The following is a 21236-nucleotide window of genomic DNA, read 5'->3' as shown; positions in this document are numbered from 1 at the left end:
GTGTGTGTGTGTGTGTGTGTGTGTGTGTGGGTGGATTAGATAACTGTGTGTGTTTGTGTGTGTGTGTTCTGAATTGATTAGGTCAGCGCTAGAGGACGAGAACAGGCAGCACCTCTCAGTCTGCTTTCTCACACACACACACACACACACACACACACACACACACACACACACACACACACACACACACACACACACACCTGAATAATTGATGAGTGATGACTTTGCTCTCTGACTCTCTCCTGGACCGTCCTCCTCTCCTGACCTGGACCGTCCTCTCCTGTCCCTCGTCCTCTCCTCCTGGACCGTCCTCTCCTGGACCGTCCTCTCCTCCTGGACCGTCCTCTCCTCCTGGACCGTCCTCTCCTCCTGGACCGTCCCCTCCTGGACCGTCCCCTCCTGGACCGTCCCCTCCTGTCCCTCTTTCTCTCCTTCCTCTCCGTTTATTTTGATGTTTATGTTCGTCCCCTCCTCTCGCCTCCTCCTGTGACCGCTCTCTCGGGACCGTCCTGCAGGGTTCAACCCGATGTGGGAGGAGACTCTGGTGTTCACGGTCCACATGCCGGAGCTCGCCCTGGTGCGTTTCCTTGTGTGGGATCATGACCCCATCGGCCAGGACTTCATCGGCCAGCGCACCATCGCCTTCAACAGCATGATGCCAGGTAGGACATGTGACTGAGAGGTCCCCATCCCCATCCCCCCATCCCCTGCATCCTCCACAGGGCATGTATGATGTTACCATGGTTACCTCTCAGGGCACTCCGTGGGTCATAGTCCAAGAAGTAATTTCCTGTTCTGTGGACATATTTAGTTTATCTTTGTAGCTCCTATAAAACACAAGTGTTGATTTGAGTAGCAGGATGAGCCTCCTGTGTGACTCTGTGATACTGAAGCCGACTCTGTGTGTGTGTGTGTGTGTGTGTGTGTGTGTGTGCACGCAGGTTACCGCCATGTTTACTTGGAAGGTATGGAGGAGGCTTCCATCTTTGTTCACGTAGCTGTGAATGACATCACGGGTAAGGTGAGTAAAAGTGAAGAAGAAGCCGGATGAAGGTTCAGGAAATCTTTTCTGTAATATTTGAAAGTCGAGCTGTTTTTCTTTTCATTTGTGACGTAAAGACTTTTCATGGATCCCAAAAAAACAACACGGAGCAAAGGAAGCATCTAGAAAGATTTGTAATAGTTCAGGATTTAAAAAATGTTGTCTCCGGTGTCGGAAGTAAATTTCCTTATTCAAATCCTCCACTGAAATATCACAGACATCTTTATGTTAAGAGATTGAGGCCTGTAACCATGACAACCAGCCACCCCGATACGTGCAACTATGAAACTTTTGATTTGGCGCCAAAACTGTTTTTAAAAAAAAAAATGGAGAAAATGTCAAATGAACAAGACTGCAGATAATTATCATCCAGAGTCAGTTAACTACATCTCCCACAATCCATTGCGAGTAATCCTTCTTTGTGTTAGTCGTTGTTATTGTGTTGCACTAGCTTACATCCACTGCAGCAGAAGAAGGTTATTAGCACGTTTACTGTTAGCTCACTAACTAGCTTGCATTGCCACGGTAACAGCAAGCTCCACCCTTCAGAGGCGTCGCTCTGACCCGATGGTCGTGGGTAGAGTCGTTCTCGGGTAGCTCGTGGTCACGCCACCCGTGATGAGGATTTCACTCCTGGAACCAAACAGTCCTGTCAGGCCGTGTTTCCACGGTGACCATGTTGCCGTGACGCCCCAACGTTGTTGTCGTGTCGTCACGTTAAGGTTGCACGTGTGAGATAAAGATGGACGCGTGACGGCGTGTGAACAGAGCGAGGATGATGTCACACGCGCTCAGCTGTTTGAATGTTCTCGGTTGTTGTTTTGAAGATGTCATGATGAACGCCCTCGTTCACCGCTCGCCTTTAATTTACTTTCTTTTTTTTCCGTCTGTGTTCGGCCATGTTTCTGTAAATGACCACTCTGTTGTCCTTTCTTTGAACTTCCTGTCTCGTAGCTGTGTTGCCGTTTGCTTCCTGTTGTGATGTCTCTCTCGCCCGCTCTCTCTCTCTCTCTCTCTCTCTCTCTCTGACTCGGCTCTCTTCCTGTGTCTGTTTGTGTTTTCAGTGGACCCCTGTTATTCCAAACGCTCCGTTTAGAGGCAGGACATTTTTAGGAGCCCTGAAGCTGCCGCTCAAAACTCAGGTGTAGTGAGATCCAGTCGGCATCGTGCATGAGCCACATGGTCACCCCCCTTTATCACCAGAGTGCCCCCCCCCCCCACCTGACTTACACCCCCCTTCTTCTCAGCCGACTGCAAGCATTAAAAAGTCCAAGGCCAACTCATGCCTCACATGAGTTATGACGGCTTTACCTGCCTGCTTCCTCATTGACACCCCCCCCCCCCCCCCCCCCCCCCAAGTAGATCCAATGTCAGAAAGCTGCTCAGTCACGGGGAGGGTGGGCGAGTCAGGACGTGTGCCAGGCTGCTGAGACTCAGGAGTGTTTGCTGCACTGCAGGGGGATTCAGTTCCTCTCGTCTCCCCACGCTTCTTTTTGTCTGCTTTTCTTCTCCACCTCGGGGCGGGGGGGGTGGGGGCGGGGGGGGGTGTGGGGGGGGTTGTATTCAGGTCACTGTTTTTCACTTTTTCTTTAAACGCTTCTCTTGGTTTTGTGATCCTGACTTCTGTTCATGTTAAATGTTTTTTTGGAGCATGACTGCATGAAGGTTTTAAATATTCTGCAGCACACAGGCTTTATTCCAGCCTTTTTAAACACTCCTCTGGGCTCCACAGAGGACAGAGAAATGTCTCATTGTCAAGCCTTAGCTTGAGGAGAAGGACATTTTGGAGCTCGGCTGAATGAGGAGTGAGTGACCATGAGAGGCGTCTAAAATGGACGATTTGGATCTACTTCTTCACTCGGCGATTTGAAACCTTTGATTAACACAAAGTTTTCTGCTTGTGTCATGTGATGCCTCGTTGGGTTTGGTCGAGTGTCACCGTCACCTCTCCGCCTTCATCACGTATGACCCCGTCTCTGTGACCTCTGACCTCCACCGTGCAGCACTGCACAAAACAGTCACGTGACCAGCTTCAGATCTTTATTAAGCAGTGTGGGTTCCAGTCTCGTGTTTGCTCATGTTTATTAACCCTGTTCAGCGTCAGAGCGTGTTCCCTGTGTGTCGAGCTTCGAGGCATGTCGTCCCCCTGCGAGCAGCGCTGCTTTGAACACGTGTAACAGGCTAACGTAAGAGCGAGCATCACTGAATGATCCTGTCACAGAGGCATCATTCACTCCTGTGATCAGATCAATACTGATGGGAAGCATGCTCACTCTATGATGCTCCCTGCGTCATGTCCAACAGTGTTCATGAGCGGGTCATGTGGTGGGTTGTGAGTCTGACCAGGATGTTCTGTTTGTTTCAGGCCAGAGCGGTCAGCGGCATAAAAGGCCTGTTTCACAGAAACCCAAAGCAGTCTTCCCTGGACAGCCATGCTGCTGCACAGCACAGCCGTAAGCACCCGTTTGGCGCCCACCTCCTGCGTCGCACTGCCAGTGCACCCACCAAAGGCCAGCCCAAAATCAAGAAGGGCTTCCCAGAGATCGACACCAAAGACTACAGCTCAGAGGGCGCGAGTGAGGAGCGAGAGTCCGAGGACCGGGACAAGGCCTCTGCCTCTCACCAGCCCAGCACACCACAGCACCGCAGCAGGGACTCTCTGGCACCGCATCCAGCCAAGGGCCCCTGGGACCGTCCTGACACCAACGGGGCTTTTCACCCTGAGGAGGGTAAAGGTAAGAGCCCCCCGTCTGCTCAGCGTCGCCCCATGAGCGAGCCTCTGAAACGGGCCAGTCGCCTGCGATTTCACGACCCGCTCGACATGAAGCCCGGCGTGTTCGCCCGCGTTGCACTGAACAGCTCAGGCAGGGTGGGGATGTCTTCCAACTGCATCACATGTGTCATCGGCTCCAAGGAGAGTCCGGAGGCAGAGAGGAAGTGCCAGGTTAAAGAAAACCCGGGATGTAAGTCCAAAATGTCGGAAGGGGAGGGGCCGGAGAGAAGTCGCCGCCCGTCATCTACAAAGGGACGAGTTAAGCACGAGTCTGTAGCCAAGACGCAGTCTGAGTCCCAGCAGGCTCCTCCCCCACCCAAAGCATGCTTTGAGACCCAGTTTGAGTACTCGCCCCAGGCGGTCCTCAGACCAGTCCCCTTCCAGAGGACCCGAGCCAGACAAACTCTGGGTGCCCAGCACGTGCGCCCTCAGTCCACCAGCTCGCAGAGGAACAGTCGCTCCTGCAGCGTTCCCCGCAGACGCTCCACAAACACGGTAACACCGGCGCCCAGCCTCACACCAGACTGCAGGAGCAACCTCCGCTGGCAGCAGGCCACGCCCCCCAACTACGGCTCCGTGTGTGGCTCAGGGCTCGCCCTGCTCGCCAGCAGCACGGACGCTCTGTCGCTCAGCGACAGCAGCAGCAGCTGCGACAGCTTCTGCAGTCTGAGCAGCTTGGAGTCGCCTCCTATGCTGCCTCCTCGCTCCGTCCTGGACGGGCGTAAGAGGGCCGTGGGCACCCTGCAGAGGGAGATGAACGCCCTGTTTGCACAGAAACTGGAGGAGCTGCGTCATAAGTCCCCCATGTTCTTCACCGGTAAGACGTGTTAGAGCCGTAGTAGCTGTGCTGGGACTCCTCCACTGTAGACTCCCAGTTCACCTCCAGACCAGACCTCCTCAGTGAGACACCCCCCCCGTCATCCTGTGCCCCCAAGTAGTTTGCTTTAAAAATGTACATCCTAATGCACTTCCTGCATCGTATCTGTTTAGAACATTTCCTCTGGTCCCTTTTTCAATGAACTGATCTGAACTCTGCTCTCTGCCCCCCCCCCCCCCCCCCCCCCCGCCCGCCCGCCCGCCCGCCCTGCCTGCTTCTCAGACGACACAAGTGGTAAGTTCCAACCTGAAGAGGGCAGCACTACTTTGAACTGACTTAGTTGGATTTCTCAGAAGGGAGATGGAAGTTTAGCGTGATGTGAACAGTTCACACACGTTCAGGTGAGACGATGACCACGGGGAGTCACACGGCTCCCACGTCCAGCTGTTCTCCCCCGTCAGCCTCAGGACATCATGTGATGTTAGCTGCGTTCTCAGCCATGTTGAAGATGTGTGCTCTGTTCTCAGATCTTAACCTGCTTCTCTGTCCTGTAAACTTTGTCCTGGCCCGGTTCTCCCTCTTCTTCCTGGTTTTGCTAAACTCCTCTTTCCTCTCTGTCCCTTTCTGCACGCCTTCTCTGTTCCTAGTGCAGAATTGAGGGGATGACCAGAGCCAGGTAAACCTGCTGACTGCATGCATCCTTCACCTGCCTGCCTCTCTCACGCTCCACACCTGTCTCACCACTGGGGGGGGGGGGGGGGGGGGGTCACAGTCACTGTGTAATGTTGTTCTTTAAAGCAGAGTACGTCATGTTAGCATGCTAACCCTGGGCAGCACACACACAGTTGGTGTAGTCCTGCACGTGGTTTCCTGAGACCTTGATAGAACTTAACCAGACTTCTGGTCCAGAACATGAGGTCAGCGTCTGCCGACGAGTCAGAGCAAAAGCAAGGAGCGAAGATGTGGGACACGCCCACGCTGAAGCTCACGCCTGCAAACAGGGCTGGGCCAATCAGAGGAGAGTCTGCTCGAGGGGAGGCGGGGTCTTAAAGAGGTAGAGGTTGAAATAAGGGGATCTGCAGCTGTGTTAAAATGTGAACGATGTAGCATGTAGCACATGCATGAAGTGAGTCAGCTGCATCACACACAAACACTTAAGGAAGCTAAGTCACGTTAGCATGGAGCTAGCAGCTCGGAGCTCATGGTGATAAATGTGTTTGTGGTCCTTCTGTCCACAGACTGCTCCTCCGTGCTGAAACCAGCTCCCTCTCCTCCATTTCTTGCACTAAACTCTGAAGAGGTCCGAAAGCCACCATTCATCCGCTCCGTCTCCACTCCAGCAGAAAGCTTGTCTCCTCGTCACTCCTCGTCCCCACCACTGTCCTCTGCATCCTCAGCAATAAAATCACACTCCCCGTTGGCCATCACTTCGAACGGGGCGGCGGACAGTCCCAGCAAGGTGATCAGAGACCCGACCAGAACAACAGAGCCCCCCCTGAACAGCCCTGCTGAGAAAACTGAACCATCACAGTGCAGTCCAGAAGCCCAGGCCACCAGAAGCCCCCCCTCTCTGATGGAGCACATCCAAAACCAGAGCGAGGACCAAGAACCTCTGACAGAGAAGAAACATGATCCAGCAGAGTTCAAGTCCAGCAGCAGAACAGAACCTCCTGCTGGGACCGGGTCTGCTGGGACTCCTGCAGCCAAGACATCCCAGACCAGGAGAGCTCTCTTCAGCCCTCACGTCCCAGTCAGAAGGACAAAGAGCGAGGGTCACGTTCTGGTCGCTGTAGCCTCAGACCGTCAGGTCCAGTCAGCAGTACCAGAGGTCTGCATGGACGCCACCATGAATGACCGCCTGTGGAGCAAGTTAGAGCCGCACAGCCACAGAGACAGCATGTCCTCCTCCTCCAGCATCTCGTCCAGTGACACAGTCATCGACCTGTCCCTGCCCAACCTGGCCAAGAAGAGCCTCACCAGGCCGCCCGCCGCCGCCGCCACCGCCAGCAGCACCTTCGACCCCGCCTGGGTCAACTGTCGCCACTCAGCGCTGGTCTCATACAACACCCTGCGAGTCAGCAAGAGCAAGTCCAACCCCAACCTTCAACAAAGTGAGTGTGACGAAGATGAGCTGAAGCCACGCCCACTGCAGCCCCCCCAACAGCCGTCTTTGGACTCCCCCGGGCGGCTGACTCAGAGGAGGCACACCTGGAGCCGGCTCTACATGGAGGGGCTGAAGCAGTCGGCCCCCAGCAGGCCGCCCGCTGCAGCCCAGACACCAACGGCCTCCATGTCCAAGAGCCTCGGAGACCTGACCTCGGACGACATCTCCTGCAACTTCGACAGCAAGTACCGCAGCATCAGCCGCAGCTTCATCGTCAGGCCCGCCAGAGACCAGCTCCGCAGGGGCAGCCCGCACAGACCGCGGCCCCCCAGCGACCTCACCGAACAGCTGCGGAGGCTGACCGACGTGGAGCCCTTGACGGCCAGTGACTTCACCAAAAGCAGAGCTGCAGAGCCCCAGGAGGAGCCAGAGGAGGAGACCCTGGTGAGGAGGACCTCGTCCAGGAGTCAGAGCCGGGTGCGCTACATCGCCAACAGGGCCAAGAAGGCCCAGGAAAGGCAGAGGCTCCAGGGCCTGGTCCAGGGCAGGAGTGCTAGCTTCAGCCATTCTGGGAGTGTCAGCAGCCCCATCGAGGAGCGGGGGAATCCTGAAGGGGCTTGCTGCGTGGCCCAGAGTCCCTGCAGCAGCCAGGACCTGCTGAGTCAGCTCGCCCCCCTCGGCCCCCCGTCCCCGAGACAGCCCCAGTCCTCCCCAGACCCTGAAAACAGTGAAGTCTTTTTCATGCTCAAGCTCTAAGAACTGGCTGACTTGGAACTGAGCGTGAGAGACACAGCGAGGAACTTGTTTGGAATACACTCACGGTTTTTTCTTCCAAGTAAATCTTTTTTAGAAAATGTTGCATATCGAGCAGAAAATCTGACCGAACTGATTCTAACAGCCGATTGTTTGGACACATCCCGGTTTGTTTTAGTTTTTTTACCCGAGCGGCGCTCAGACGTGGTTTCATGTTTGCTCCTGGAGCGTCGACTCGTCCGTCTGCACAGAACCGTAGATAACTGCCAGAATGTATTTAGTCAAACTGGAGCTTTTAAATAGATGTTTACCTTGACTCTCATGTTGATGTGTTTTTTACTTGACTTGAGCACACAGTAGCATCGATCACAGCTAGAGAGCACGATTTGAAATGACCCATGACTTTTTTTTAATTGACTTGAGTTGTCGTTCTTTTAGCCGAGTTATAACAATGAGACGCTTTCTGATCAGCGGATCCATCCACGAGCAATACTTCACATCGATGGCATGCAAAGTGTACAGAGCTGAGGCTCCTCTCCGGTCCCCGCTGAAGAACTCCAAGGAGGATCCTCATTGTTATAATCCATGTGTTGTGTTTCTGTTGTAATTGGAGCGACCCGCCCCTCCTGCTCGGTGGCATGTCACAGCACCGAGGCCACGCCCCTCCTGCTCGGTGGCATGTCACAGCACCGAGGCCACGCCCCTCCTGCTCGGTGGCATGTCACAGCACCGAGGCCACGCCCCTCCTGCTCGGTGGCATGTCACAGCACCGAGGCCACGCCCCTCCTGCTCGGTGGCATGTCACAGCACCGAGGCCACGCCCTGCTGACTTTAGCCTTTTCTAGTCCACTGCATGTCGATGCACTGTAATGTTTGTCCTGACGCCGTGCTTTGTCACACAAAGACTTTTTACATGATTCGTTGATAGTCCAAACTTGCGATGGTGGTCGTAGGAGCATCTCGTCTGAAACTCTGTGTTCTCATTGGTCCGTAGTACAAACACGAAGATGGAGATGATCCGTACCCGAAGCACGTTTATTCGTCAGCCTGCTGTAATGTTTGCACTGCCATGCCAGATGTTTGTGCAAAATGTTTGGGGCAATATTTAATTCAAACTGTGTAATTATGACCTGAATAAATCTCAAATGAATCCTGCTGCTCGTCTCATTTCTTCGTGTGTCAGCGGCGGTGTGAGACTGAGCGTGCTCGTTAGCAGCCCGCTTCAATTGAGCCTCACTCAAGTTGACATGTAAAGGACCCCTGGACCCGGTTTTGGCAGACTCTGCTTGGACTCTAATTATGGACTGCTTGGGTCTGTGTTTACCAGCCGTCACCTCTCCCAACGTCTTAGAAGAAAAGCAAATCGGACCCCCCCCCCCCCCCCCCTACAGGAACGGAGAATGATCCAGAACAAAGAGGACAAGCTCAGCCAGTCATTAAAGGAGAGAAAAACATCTTTTCAAGGTCGCTTACCACCCAGCTTCTTTCTCTGTCAGAGTAAAATCAACTCCTACCTCTGCAGCTTGTTTTTATTTAGAACATGAAAATCTGTCATTTAAAGGTTCCCTGACAACACAAATCATTGCAAAGAGCCGGGGAAGCAACACTTCACAGCATGAGTGAGTGATTCATGCACACATTTAGGGAAGCCTCTTAAAATCAGCTCGAACATTTAAAAACCACTTTTCTTTATGACAGCTTTGGAGATTTCCCCTCACAGGAGAAAAACTTGGTGCTGCTCTCTGATTCGTCAGCCCGACCCCGGGCTTTCTGACGGCCACCTCTGGCGATCCGTCACACACTGCCAGACCTCTTCCTCCGCTCTGTGAGACTCTGTGAGGCGCGACATGCTCATTTTAGCGCCGCAGACTCGTCTCCAGCCAGCACACAAACACAAAAGACGACTTCATTAGGATTCTGAGAAAAGCACTCGAGCCCCTCTTAAAGCCCTGTTTATCCGGACAGTTTGGCAGAGTGCGACTTCAAGGCCCCATCCTGCACTTGTGGCCTGAGAGAATGTTTTTGTCTGAGCGAGTGAGGCCCCTCCCTTTTTCTAGAAGAAATCGCTGCCTGTTTTTGAAGGTTTGTGATCGACCAGCCGGATTAGACTAACAGTGAAAAGTGAAGGGACCAGAAGCAGAAGCAGATCCTGTATGTTATCAGAGTTAAATCGACAGAGGAGGAACATCTGACTCGTTTTGACCGTTTTCTTTCATTGTTCTCTTGAGCTGCAAGATATGCTCTCTGACCTTTTAAGGAGTCCCTCAAGGTTACCCCCCCCCCCTTTACTCCCCGGGTTCCTCCAATCCATCCATCTGTAAGCTCATTACACCCCCCCTCCTCAAACCCCACCCCTGCAACTCCTCCTCTGTAAGATCCTCTTATGTAATCTTAGAAAAACAAGCAACAAGCAGCTCCTACAATAGTTGGCCAAAAACAGCACATTAACTGTTGCTTTTATTATTAAATATTATATAAGTTGTTGGTGTGATGGACTGGAGGAATGTCTGAATAAAAGCCTCTTTCTTAGCTGAACATGAAGATGTTGCAATCATCTTTACTGGAAGTAAATCTGGCTGCAATCATTTCATCTCTTCCATCCAAACTTCTGCCCGACGATCACGAGCTCCTCTGAGGTTCATATCCCCTCCCCCCCCCGTGCTCCCCCATATAAACCCCGCTGCATTGTTCTGCACACAAGCCGTCCCTCTGCACACTTGCACTCTCTCACAACTTTCTGGAGTCACATCTCGAACACAAGTCCAGTTTTTTTGTCCCGTGCTGCAGCTGAAGAAGCTGAGGTAAGGTCACTTCTTTAATCAAGCATCCTTTAATCATCCTGTTTACAGAAAAGTGTGAATGCATCGTGTTTCAGGTTCGTGTCAACATGAGAAGCTGCTTTTCTTTGGTGTTCTGCGTGGCAGCTCTGACCGCGTGGGTCACTGCAGGTAAGGCTCGAACGCCTTCTCTCCTTATTGTTGCAGGACATCCCCCTTTATTAACTACCTGCTGAATCATTGTCACTGTTTACAACATGAAGTGCATGTTTGGACTCCCTCCGTCAGAGAGACGCTGTAATCTCAGATTTTTTTAAAGGCCATGAAGGTTCATCTTTGAGTTTTAGCTCAAAGAAGAGCTGCTGTCATCATCTCTGTTAGTTCAGACTGTGCTAACTGTAGTCTGTGTACCTGTGTGAAGAAGACAGATGACCTGTGGTAACAGCTCAGTTAGACTCTTATTTAATGTCACATCAAGGTCAAACACTGAATAAACCTGAAAACAAGAAGCTCCACTCGCACAGAGACACAGAGCTGCTCTCGTGCTTTAATCCATCACAGTGTTGGTTCTACATGTCATAACGGACGAGGCTGCTCCACATCGTGTAGGAAGCAGCTTCCTCTACACCAGGGGTGTCCAAAGTGCGACCCGGGGGCCATTTGTGGCCTTTGAGTGGATTTTTTGTGGCCCTTGACTTCAAATCGAAGAATCAGAAGATTTTGGCCCCAGGCCTCATCAGATGGCATAATTCGTTCTTTTTTTCTTCTTCATGTTAGCGAGGGAGACCTATAAAAGCCTGACTATTCTTTCCAAAAAATGAGAACACAACAGTTTCCCACTGCAATTAGTTACATTATTTTTTGAAGAGGTCAAAATACAAAAAGTTCTTTCCAATATTTAAAAAAAAAACAAACAAACAAACCCTGTGGCCCGTGAGCGATTCTAACGCGACAATTTTGGCCCGCAAGAAAAAAAGTTTGGACACCACTGCTCTACACCATGAAGTGGACATAGCTCCTCCCCCTTTCTACCTGCCGACCTGAGCACACGCTGCATGTGCTCCTGGGAATAAGGAGTGTTTAGGGTCAGATCTCCAGCAGTGAACAAAACCAACCTGTAATCTAACAGGGAATAGTTTACAGCTCAAACATGTAATTAACTGTCGATGAATCAAGTGAAAAATCTTTGGTACTTTTTGGCTCCGCCCATTAACCTGGGGCATCTTATTTTGAAGAGGAGCAGCTAAAGACGCTCCCCTCACAGTGTGCAGTGACGTCATCCTCCTCGTGCTGTCTGTAGCTTTGTGCAGAGAGCCTGCAGGTAGACCGGCCAACACCTGTAAAATGATTACACAGATTTATTTCAGCCTTGAGGATTTATGTTTCATGGATGATTGATGGCTGGATTATTTCACCAACGTAAAAACAGGAATGTTCCCAAACTAGATTTGTCAAAGTTATCTTTCAGCCAATGGGATGATTCCGTCTGTGCCCCCTGTCTGCGGAGTCAAAGCTCCGTGGGCTCTGGCTGACCCATGAGACCCGGGTCATGCTCTCGAATCATTCGTCACATTAGACTCTGTCCCTCCGCTGGCCCTGCTGGACAGCTGGAGTCCTTACAAAGCACAGAGGGGGCGTCGGCCCTCTGTGGCAGCGTCCCATTTCTCACCAGTGGAGGGGCTGCTGCCGTGCTGCGGCCTAGAAAGCACTGTGATAAATCAATTAATCGTTGGGGGGGGGGGGGCTCTGCGGGCAGGCCGTGGCTGACAGGCATCTCCGCACATCGTAGGTCCTGCCATCCTCTCTGGAGGGGGCTGATGGGGTGTCATGACCCTACCCGGCCTGCTTTTGTCAACATATGCAGTCATAATGGACTTGCACCCCTGGCACCTCCGCTCGCCCCCCCCTTCTCTCTCGGAGTTACCCTGGCAGGGCATGTTAGGGCCTGCTGGACATGCTGGGAATTCCATTGGTCACAGTTTAATCAAAAGGAAAAACAACTCTGGGTGTCAGGGGTAATGTGTGCGGGGGGGTGGGGGTGGGGGGCAGAGGATTGAAGGATAATGGTTAAACTAAAGACTGTTTAAATATTGGACGAAGCCATGAGTTCCAAATGGTGTCGGCCGCCATGTTGCTTGTTCTGGCGACAGAAGTGACCATATATGGAGGAGAGGGTGGAGCTACAGAGACGAGGTGTTAGCAAACACCAAGCTATCAAAGCTATGCAGGCTTTGCGTGTGGCGAATTCATTAGCTTGTAAATGACCATTATTAACGTAGAATGAGAATCTGTTTGTGGTGGCAGCTGATCATCGTCGTTAAGCTGTCACTCAAAGAGGCCACGCCCTCTAATTCAACCAATCACTTTACATCGCCTTAGTATGGTGTTAACAGGTGAGTTGCATAAACATTCAGCCCGCAAAACTGTTTTTGAACCAGGCTGTAGACTTGTTTATTTTAACATAGAGCTCTATGGAGACTGACTCACTGCAGGAGACAGACTCTAGTGGACACTGGAGGAACTGCAGCTGTAAAGTTGGACATTTTAACATAGAGCTCTATGGAGACTGACTCACTGCAGGAGACAGACTCTAGTGGACGCTGGAGGAACTGCAGTTTTTGGTACATTTATAATCCCAGGAGGTCAACATCAGAGTGAAACCCAACTTTTAAAGATGGCCCCTGCTTTGATCCCCTCCACAGGGGCCCAGTTTGAACCTCAGACACTCCCCTGAGACTAAAGTTCTTTTCTCCAAGTCTCCTGAAAAACAGACGACAACCACACTGTCATTGTCCTCCGCTGGCTCTTTGGCTTATTTACTGCGGTGGCTGAGAGAAAAACACATGAAGGGACTGAAAGAAACAAAAGAGGTCTCAGGGGTGCTCTGCACATAAGCCTGCAGACGTTGATCCAAACCACTAATCAGCCAAAGACCTGGCTCAGACTAAATCCTCTTCTGTGCTGATATTCATGCTTGATTATGGTAACTGGCTTCATTGCAACCACCATAAATTATTGTGCTTCTTGTTGTTTTTCCATTCTAGGTGCCAAGGAGTTATCCATCACCACCATAAAGGTATTCTTTCTCTCTGTCTGTCTTTAGTGTCGGAGGCCAAGGTGGCAGCGGCGTCCAACAGCTGTGAAACATTCATTTACGCCTCGGTCTTTGTGAAGGAGAAAATGTCTCCTTCTTTTAATCACTTCTGACTGTTTCTAAGAACTTTCACATCACTACAGAAAGTCTTAAAGGTTAAAAAAGACCTGATGCTTCATTTAGAGCATCAACTGCAACACCTGTTCACCTGATAACTGCTCTCATATCTGGCAAATCCAGGGGCGTCCAAAACGGCCTTCAAAGCCCCGCCTACCTTCTCTGGTCCAATCAGATCCAGAGCATTCAGGAGCAGAATCTAAAGTTAGAAGGAGGACATACTGGCTGCTGCATTGTTGTCAGAGAAGCTTCAACACAGCAAGTTTCCTTCATGATCACAGAGGAGGAGAGCAGCTCTCTGATTGGCTGACTGATCACACAGGAAGAGAGCAGCTCTCTGATTGGTCCTTTCTACAAATGACTCTGAGGCTGAACACTGTGATCTACAGTCCATCACATTTATTTTTCCACTTCTAAATTTGAGCATTGTTCAGTTTTTTAGATTGAATGTAAAAGATTTCATCAGTTGATTTCTTTTCTAAAATACACAACCTCTTCATCCTCATGCTTCAGCTCTCCAACGTTGACCTCTGACCCTCCATCGTTGAAGTCGTTCTTCTGTCTTCTACAGGAGGAACCGTACGTGATGAGCAAAGGCTCCGGGCTGGAGGGTTTCTGTATCGACCTGATCTCTGAGCTCTCCAAGAAACTGGGCTTCAGCTACAAAACCCATCTGGTGAAGGATAACCGCTATGGAGTCATGGACAGCAGCGGGAACTGGAACGGTATGATTGGAGAGGTCATCAGGGGGGTAAGTTTCCGTTCAGCTGTACTGATCTTTTCCTGCAGTCAGCATGTGGAGTGTGTGTTAATACATTTGATTCAATTTTGAGAAAATGTGGTAATCCATTTTTTATAAACCCCTCTATTTCAGCCCTGCTCAGAACAGGCTGTTTCTGTGTCTGTAGCTTTAAATATGTAAATGAGCTGTGTCTGACCACGCCCCCTCTCTGGAAGGGCTCGGGTGTACTCGCTGCTTTCTGGCTCCATGTCCTATTGTTTACGGTGAGAAGGCAGACTCAGAGGGCAGAACAAACACCTAGCTGTGGGAGTGTCACCCACCTGGGGGAGGGGCTACTGCCCTTTGTGATGTCATGAAGGGGAGGGGTTACTGCCCTTTGTGATGTCATGAACATCTCTTTTCTCATCATTGGGGGGTTTGTAGACAGACTAGAGACACATGTTAGAGGAACATGGAGAAGAGGAGTTTACAGAACATGTGACCTTTAAGGTGAGTAAACGAGTTAAAGAATGGCATCTGTGGGCTTCCGTACTTCCCTAATCTGTTTATGTTTTTATTATTTACAAAGCAAACGCTGAATTATAAAGACATTTTAAAGGAATAGACCTGAGGATTTCTGCCAAACATGAGTGTTATGAACTTTAAACATGCTATGGCTCTGTGTTTGTGTCCCCTCCATCAGGAAGCAGACCTGGCCGTGGCCCCGCTGACACTCACGGCGACCAGGGAGCAGTATGTGGACATGACCACGCCCTTCCTGCAGACGGGAATCTCCTTCATCCTGAGCAAAGACGTAGTCTCTGAGGAGAGCAGCTTCAGTCTGCTGTCTCCTTTCTCCATGGACATGTGGTTCGGTGTGCTCGTCGCGTTTCTGCTGACGGGGGTCTGCATCTTCCTGGTGGGAAGGTGAGTGCAGCTTTAAGGCTGTTAAAAACAAACATTGAGGCAGAAACAAAAACATGTTTGACTACTCGGTAACATCATGAATGAATAAAATGATTTTGGGTCTTTGTGCAGGATCTGTTTTCACTCTGCTGTGTGTGTGTGCAGGATCAGTCCCTGTGAATGGTCCGAGACGGACACAGAGCAGCACAGCTTCACTCTGCTGCACAGCTTCTGGTACATCACGGGAGCTCTGACCCTGCAAGGTAACGCGGCGGCGTGCACGGGGCCGAGCGGCACGCAGAGCACACACACATTCTCCTCCTCCTTTCTTTTAAATACTTAGTTTACGCCTCCTCCTCTCAGGTGCCGGTCCTCATCCCAAGGCTCCGTCAGGACGACTCGTCAGCGCCATCTGGTGGCTGTTTGCTGTTCTGCTGCTGGCCTGCTACTTCAGCAACCTGAACTCCATGCTGCACTCAAAGCAGAAGCATGTTTCCATCAAGAGCTTTGAGGACTTGGCCAACCAGGATGTGATCGAATACGGCACGATGAAAGCAGGGTCCACCATGTCGTTCTTTAAGGTTCTAAGTTCTGACCCGACACTTTCAGTCAGCTGACTCAGAAAGTCTGAAACAGTTCTGGACTGGAACTGAAAATAGTTTTGCTTTCAACAGTTTTCCAACAATCCAGTGTACCGGCGGCTCTACGAGAACATGGAGCGCAAGAAGAGCTTCGTGTCAAATACGGAGGAGGGGGTCCGCCGGGCTCAGGAGGGGAACTTTGCTTTCATCGGTGAGGCCGCGTCTCTGGACCTGGTTGTGGCTCGACACTGTGAACTGACCCGAGCGCAGGAAGTCGTCGGCATGAGGGGGTACTCCATCGCTGCACCTCTGGGTGAGCTGAGTTGGTCTGCACAATGTTTCACCTGGTTCTTGTTGTTCTTGGTTTAATCTGACTGACACACTCACTGCTGTCAGCGTCTCACAGGTTGGAATAATGTTGCACAACCACATGGGGGAGCCAAAGACAGTTTTACACTCGGGAGGCTGTAGGCCTACTGCTTTGGTTTAATGCAGTCTGCCAACAAGTCTGCACACATTTATGAACATGTGTGATTTCTTTAAAGGGAGACCGAGCTCTAAATCATGACAGCTAAATCTAAAAGCAGTGCTTGTGTCCGACGGCCCCCGCTGGGGAGGACGAGCAGGGCCAACTAAAGGGTTCAGTGTTTGGAGCGCTGAGGGAGATGCTAACATTTGGATCCACTCAGAACGGTTCTTTGCTCCTCCAGGCTCCCCTCTGGTCAAAAACTTGACCATGGCCATCCTGCTGCTCAGTGAGTCCGGAGAGCTGACGTACCTGAGACACAAGTGGTGGACCAGCAGCTGTGAGGGCGAGGACAGGACCTCTGCTTCTGAGGCCCTGCACTCCACCCACCTGCAGGGCCTCTTCCTCCTGCTGGGCCTGGGACTGGGTGTGGGACTCCTCCTGGCTCTGCTGGAGCTCCTGTCCAAGGCCCGAAACCAGGCCAAGGACGGCAAAGTAAGACGCTATCTGTGTCTGTTCTCCGTCACTGTTAGTGTGTCTTCCTACCATGCTCAAGCTTCACTGCTGTCCTCTGATGTGTTTCAATGTCCTTTACAGAAATCCTGCTGCTCCGTGGTGACGTCGGAGCTGAGTCGGCGGTTTGGCGGCGAAGGAGAGAGCACAGCGGAGGAGAGCGCAGACAAGAGCAAAGCCTGAAGTGAAAGTTTACATCAGAAAACAACAAGCGTAGAGTGTCTGTGTCTATAATCACACTGCAGCTCTCTCGTGTGTGTGTAGTCGTGTTTCAAGGATCGAGATGTACTCGATACAGAAACACAAAGTCGCAGCTCGAGCACATGTAGCTCCTCTCAGAGGGGAGAAGTGCACAGTAGTAGACTAGCGTAGCTGCTTGTTATCAGACATGATCACATGATCCCTCCTGCTAACTCGTGTTCTGTAAACTGTTTCTTGAACTCTAACTTTTTCTACTTCTTAATAAATCCCCCAAAATCGTGTAAAAGACTTTTTTTATGATTATTTCCTGTGTCGGGTCGCTCAGAGCTGAACTCTCCACGAGGGGCTGGAACACGCTGCTGAGGATGAGGATAAGAACATTGATGGATGGATGTGCTGTTATACATCAGATATCATGTCAGATACAATAAACAATAAAGCATGACGAGGCGTTTCCACAAGAAAAGAATTGATCTGGTTATATTTGCACAGAGCAGGAACTGTTGATTTACAAATGTAGCAGGTACAGGAAGGATTTCAGTACACGTCAGGAACAAGGCTTGGAGCTGTCAGAGTGTCTGGGGTAGTTTGGGGGGGGGGGGGGGTCGGGCTGCAGGAGGGATCTCCAGGAGAACAACGAGGCAGACAGCCATGGCAAGTTCCTCTGGTATTTAGTTCCACAGGTCGTGGACGTAGGATGAAAACAGCCTTGTGATGAGCTGCAGCTGTCTGATGGAGCTTTTCATACCTGTCATGATCATCAAGCCTGCGAAAAATAAAAGCATGAACAGTTGTCTCTGTCGTGTGTTTGAGTCTTTATTTTAATGGCTGACAGGCTGATTCTGTTTGTGGACTGTTGACGACAACAACGAGCAATCAGTGATCAGTGTTAATCTGGCTTCACTGAAATCCTAGTTCACTCATTTGTCACTTCTTGCATCAACTATTGCAGCGCCCTCCTCACTGGACTCCCCGCCAAACTCATCAACAGACTGCAACTCATCCAGAACTCTGCCGCCCGGATCATCTGATCACATCACCCCCATTCTCATCGGACTTCACTGGCTCCCTGTACAACATCGCATCGACTACACAAACCTCCTCACTTACAAAGCTCTTCACCACCTCGCCCCCACTGACCTCTGTGACCTCCTCCATCACTGCAGCCCCTCACGCACCCTCCGCTCAACCTCTGCTGGACTGCTAGTCATCCCCACACCACGCCTCAGCACCATGGCTGCCCGAGCCTTCAGCTGCTCGGCACCCACACTTTGGAACTCCCCCCCGCCCCCAACATAAAACAGTCAGAGTCCATCTCCACCTTTACATCCCAACTCAAAGCCCACCTGTCTAAACTGGCATACTCACTGTACCTGTTCACTTCACACTACACCTGTCTTTAGTTTGGTTTTAACCTCCTGTACCGCTTTTATCCACTGGAAGGTGACTTTGGGTGGCTTGAAAGGCGCCTTTAAATAAAATGTATTATTATTGTTATTATAGATGAGAGGCAGCTGTGAGCTGAGTGAGCAGCTGATGAGGTGGGCGTGGCCTATGCACAGAGAGGCGTGGAGATAGATAGTCCTTTACTGTATTCCCTCTTCTAAGAATGAGAACACTTTAAAACACTTGACAGGTCTGGAGTGAGAGAGGCAGTAATGTGCCATGAAGCCTCTATCCGTCCATCTATTAGAGGCAATCCCAGCTGTCTTTTATACACGCCACGCCAGCCAATCACACGGAGCCGACATAAAGCCACACCTACAGACCGTTCAGAATCAGTAGGTAAGCAGCATGTGATTGGACAGTGGGAGAGAAGCCACGCCATGCACGGGGACAACATGCAGACTCCACACAGAGAGGCTCCTGACAGACAGGGATTCAAACCAGCAACAGCAAACACAGAGTGAAGGCAAGTAAGAAACAGAACTGTGACAAAATGTAATGTCATTAAATCAATGAAAGGAAACAGGAAACAACTTGGCCACACCTCCAAGACTTTTCTTTAGCCGAAGCGTTGAGCTGGTTGGACACATTAAGAGATGATACCTCCTGTGTTTTTATATCCACATTGTATTTTGACAAGAAAATAATGTGTTACATTTTTAACGCATTTAATCAGTTTGCCTTATTAACTGTTTGCTACACGCTAGCTTCGTGCCAGCTTTTTGCTAGCTTCATGCTAGCTTTTCGCTAGCTTCACCTCAAGTACAAACAAGAAGCGTTTGCAGCCTAAACTCGACTAAATGACCAAAATGAGTAATTCAACGTCTGATAAACTTACAAATTCACTCACTAAATGGATCGCTCTGGACTGTAGACCACTAGAAGATAAGGGGTTAGAAAATGTGCTACAGATAACAACGTGTGATCCAACAGCTTTATGAAACTGAGGAGTAAATAACATTACATGCGTTGTATTCATTCATCCACCAAAATCCATCTAGACTGAGAAGTGCTGCTTTTTAGGACAAATATTGTGATTCATTTTAATGAATGATAAAGCCCTGAGTTAATTAGTTAACATTTATTCAATTCCCACTCCAAGTTTTGAGCAGTTCCATCCTGACAGGACTGTGAAAACACGAGCTGCTCAGTTTGGGTTTACATGACGTTAGAGACAGGAAGTACTGGTGTTCTTCTTGATTTAAAGGAGAGTCACTTCCTGTTAAAGTCTGCACGATGTGATGAAAGGGTGCAGTGATGCACATCCAATGAATCTGCCTTTTCAGGTTGTTTTTTAGATTCAGGAATGAATACACAGTTCAGTGAATCAGCCGAAGCTGAATTACAAGTTGATGGAAAACAGAAAATACAGGAACTAAAGTACAGCGTGTCATGTGCATGTTTGACCACTTGGAGGTGCTGTTGGATTTGTTTTGGTGGGAGGCTCAGAGGGGTTTCATTCATCATTAAAACACTGATCATGAATCAGAGTGGTTCAGATAGACTTACAGTTTGTATTGAAGGTGAACAGAATGCACACCTTTCTCAGGTGAATCTAATTAGCTGCATTGTTTTAAAGCTTCATAATGGAGAGTAAACTATTTACTCTGCTGACCCGTTTTACGTCTAACACAGCAGCACGTTTCCTCTCAGTGATTTAAACAGCAGTGTTGTCGTGTCAGATATTCTTTCTATTCTTCTGACAACTCAAAGACTCATTCACACGCCGTCACACAAAAAGTGTGGGGGTGACCGATGGACGAGTGGTGCACGCGCCACATGTGCGGAGAAGCTCGAGTCCTGCCCAGGTTCGAATCCAGCCTGCAGCTCCATCACTGCATCCGGCCGCCATCGATGGGATTCAGAAGCCCCCCCCCCCCCTGCAGGAACAGCTGGGCGACGACGCTCAGGCTTCAGATTTATATTTACGGTGTGTGGTTGAGAGACGGGCGTTTAAAGACCTTGACCCTAGTCCAAATCTTCAGAGATCTAAAACAAAGCAACCACTCAATATGTGCAGACGTGACGATAAGCTCCGTTTAATACATAAAAACATGAGTGTAATGTGTTTGAATTAGCATTTAGCCACCACATGAACATTATCTGCAGACATCATCAGCATTCTCACACTCCCTGAGTCTGGATCTGAGAGTTTGTTGCGTACTGAAAAAATGTCCTCTGGCTGTGTGAACGACCTGCACTTGAACCTGCTAATCAGCCTCAGGACTCATTGATTCAGCTCCTGCAGGAGAAACTGACGGCTGAGGCAGGAGCAGGGGGAGCCGGGGGAGGGGGGGGGAGACACTCGGAGAGGTAGAAAAAGAGCGGTATTGATCTGGTGGCAGGCAGCTCCTGACAGCTGCGCTAAGCTAGCACGTAGCGCTCTCAGCCACAGTCTGCAGGCCGGCCGACAGGGAAGTGCCTAAGCAGATTAAACTGTAAATCCCACAGATTTCCTGCACACACACGCACACCCTCCCATACACACACACACACACACACACGCACACACACACACACGCACACACACACACACGCACACACAACACACACACACACACAGGCAACCAGCACAGTCTTCACCACCATTAAATGCTATGTCTATCTTTTACTCACAATTAAAAGATTATCGGCGTTTATAAACAGACAGGAAATTAATCTATATGATTATATCTGAATCTTAGAATATATTTTTTCAACATGAATCTTTAATTTAAAGACTCTTTTTGTGTTGGACTCTTTCTGACGTAGTGTTAATGTTCAAAGAAGCTCGTTTGTTCCTCCTGTTTGGGTTGAGAGTCCTCCAGTTTCCTGCATAAATTCAGACGCTGTGTTGGGCAGGAGGAGGGGGAGCGGGGGGGGGGGGAGACAGAATCTGGTTTTATTGCAAAGTATAAAATTACACATCTCTTGGTGCAAAAAAAA

At 50.2% G+C, this 21236-nt stretch overlaps 2 protein-coding genes across 2 annotated transcripts in view; both read left to right on the top strand.

The window, feature by feature from the left end:
* LOC306833535 (1-phosphatidylinositol 4,5-bisphosphate phosphodiesterase eta-2-like) overlaps positions 1–8644 on the top strand; it is a 35453-nt gene extending 26809 nt beyond the window's left edge. Inside the window, 4 exon segments of the mRNA XM_079358846.1 lie at positions 516–662; positions 942–1021; positions 3408–3777; positions 5871–8644. Of these exon segments, the coding sequence (XP_079214972.1) occupies positions 516–662; positions 942–1021; positions 3408–3777; positions 5871–7492 (2219 nt within the window). The 3' untranslated portion in view covers positions 7493–8644.
* A 1517-nt stretch (positions 8645–10161) lies between these two features.
* Positions 10162–17151, top strand: LOC306833834 (glutamate receptor U1-like). The gene is made up of 10 exons (XM_079359407.1): positions 10162–10290; positions 10365–10437; positions 13311–13342; positions 14049–14228; positions 14902–15125; positions 15270–15367; positions 15468–15685; positions 15779–15998; positions 16396–16646; positions 16749–17151. Exons 2-10 carry the CDS (start codon positions 10377–10379, stop codon positions 16845–16847), a joined length of 1383 nt encoding a protein of 460 aa, XP_079215533.1. The 5' UTR covers positions 10162–10290; positions 10365–10376; the 3' UTR covers positions 16848–17151.
* The last annotated feature ends 4085 nt before the right edge of the window (positions 17152–21236 follow it).

Source organism: Symphodus melops (assembly GCF_947650265.1).
Source record: "Symphodus melops genome assembly, chromosome: 13".
Lineage (NCBI taxonomy): Eukaryota > Metazoa > Chordata > Actinopteri > Labriformes > Labridae > Symphodus > Symphodus melops.
This window is presented reverse-complemented; position numbering and strand designations above follow the sequence as displayed.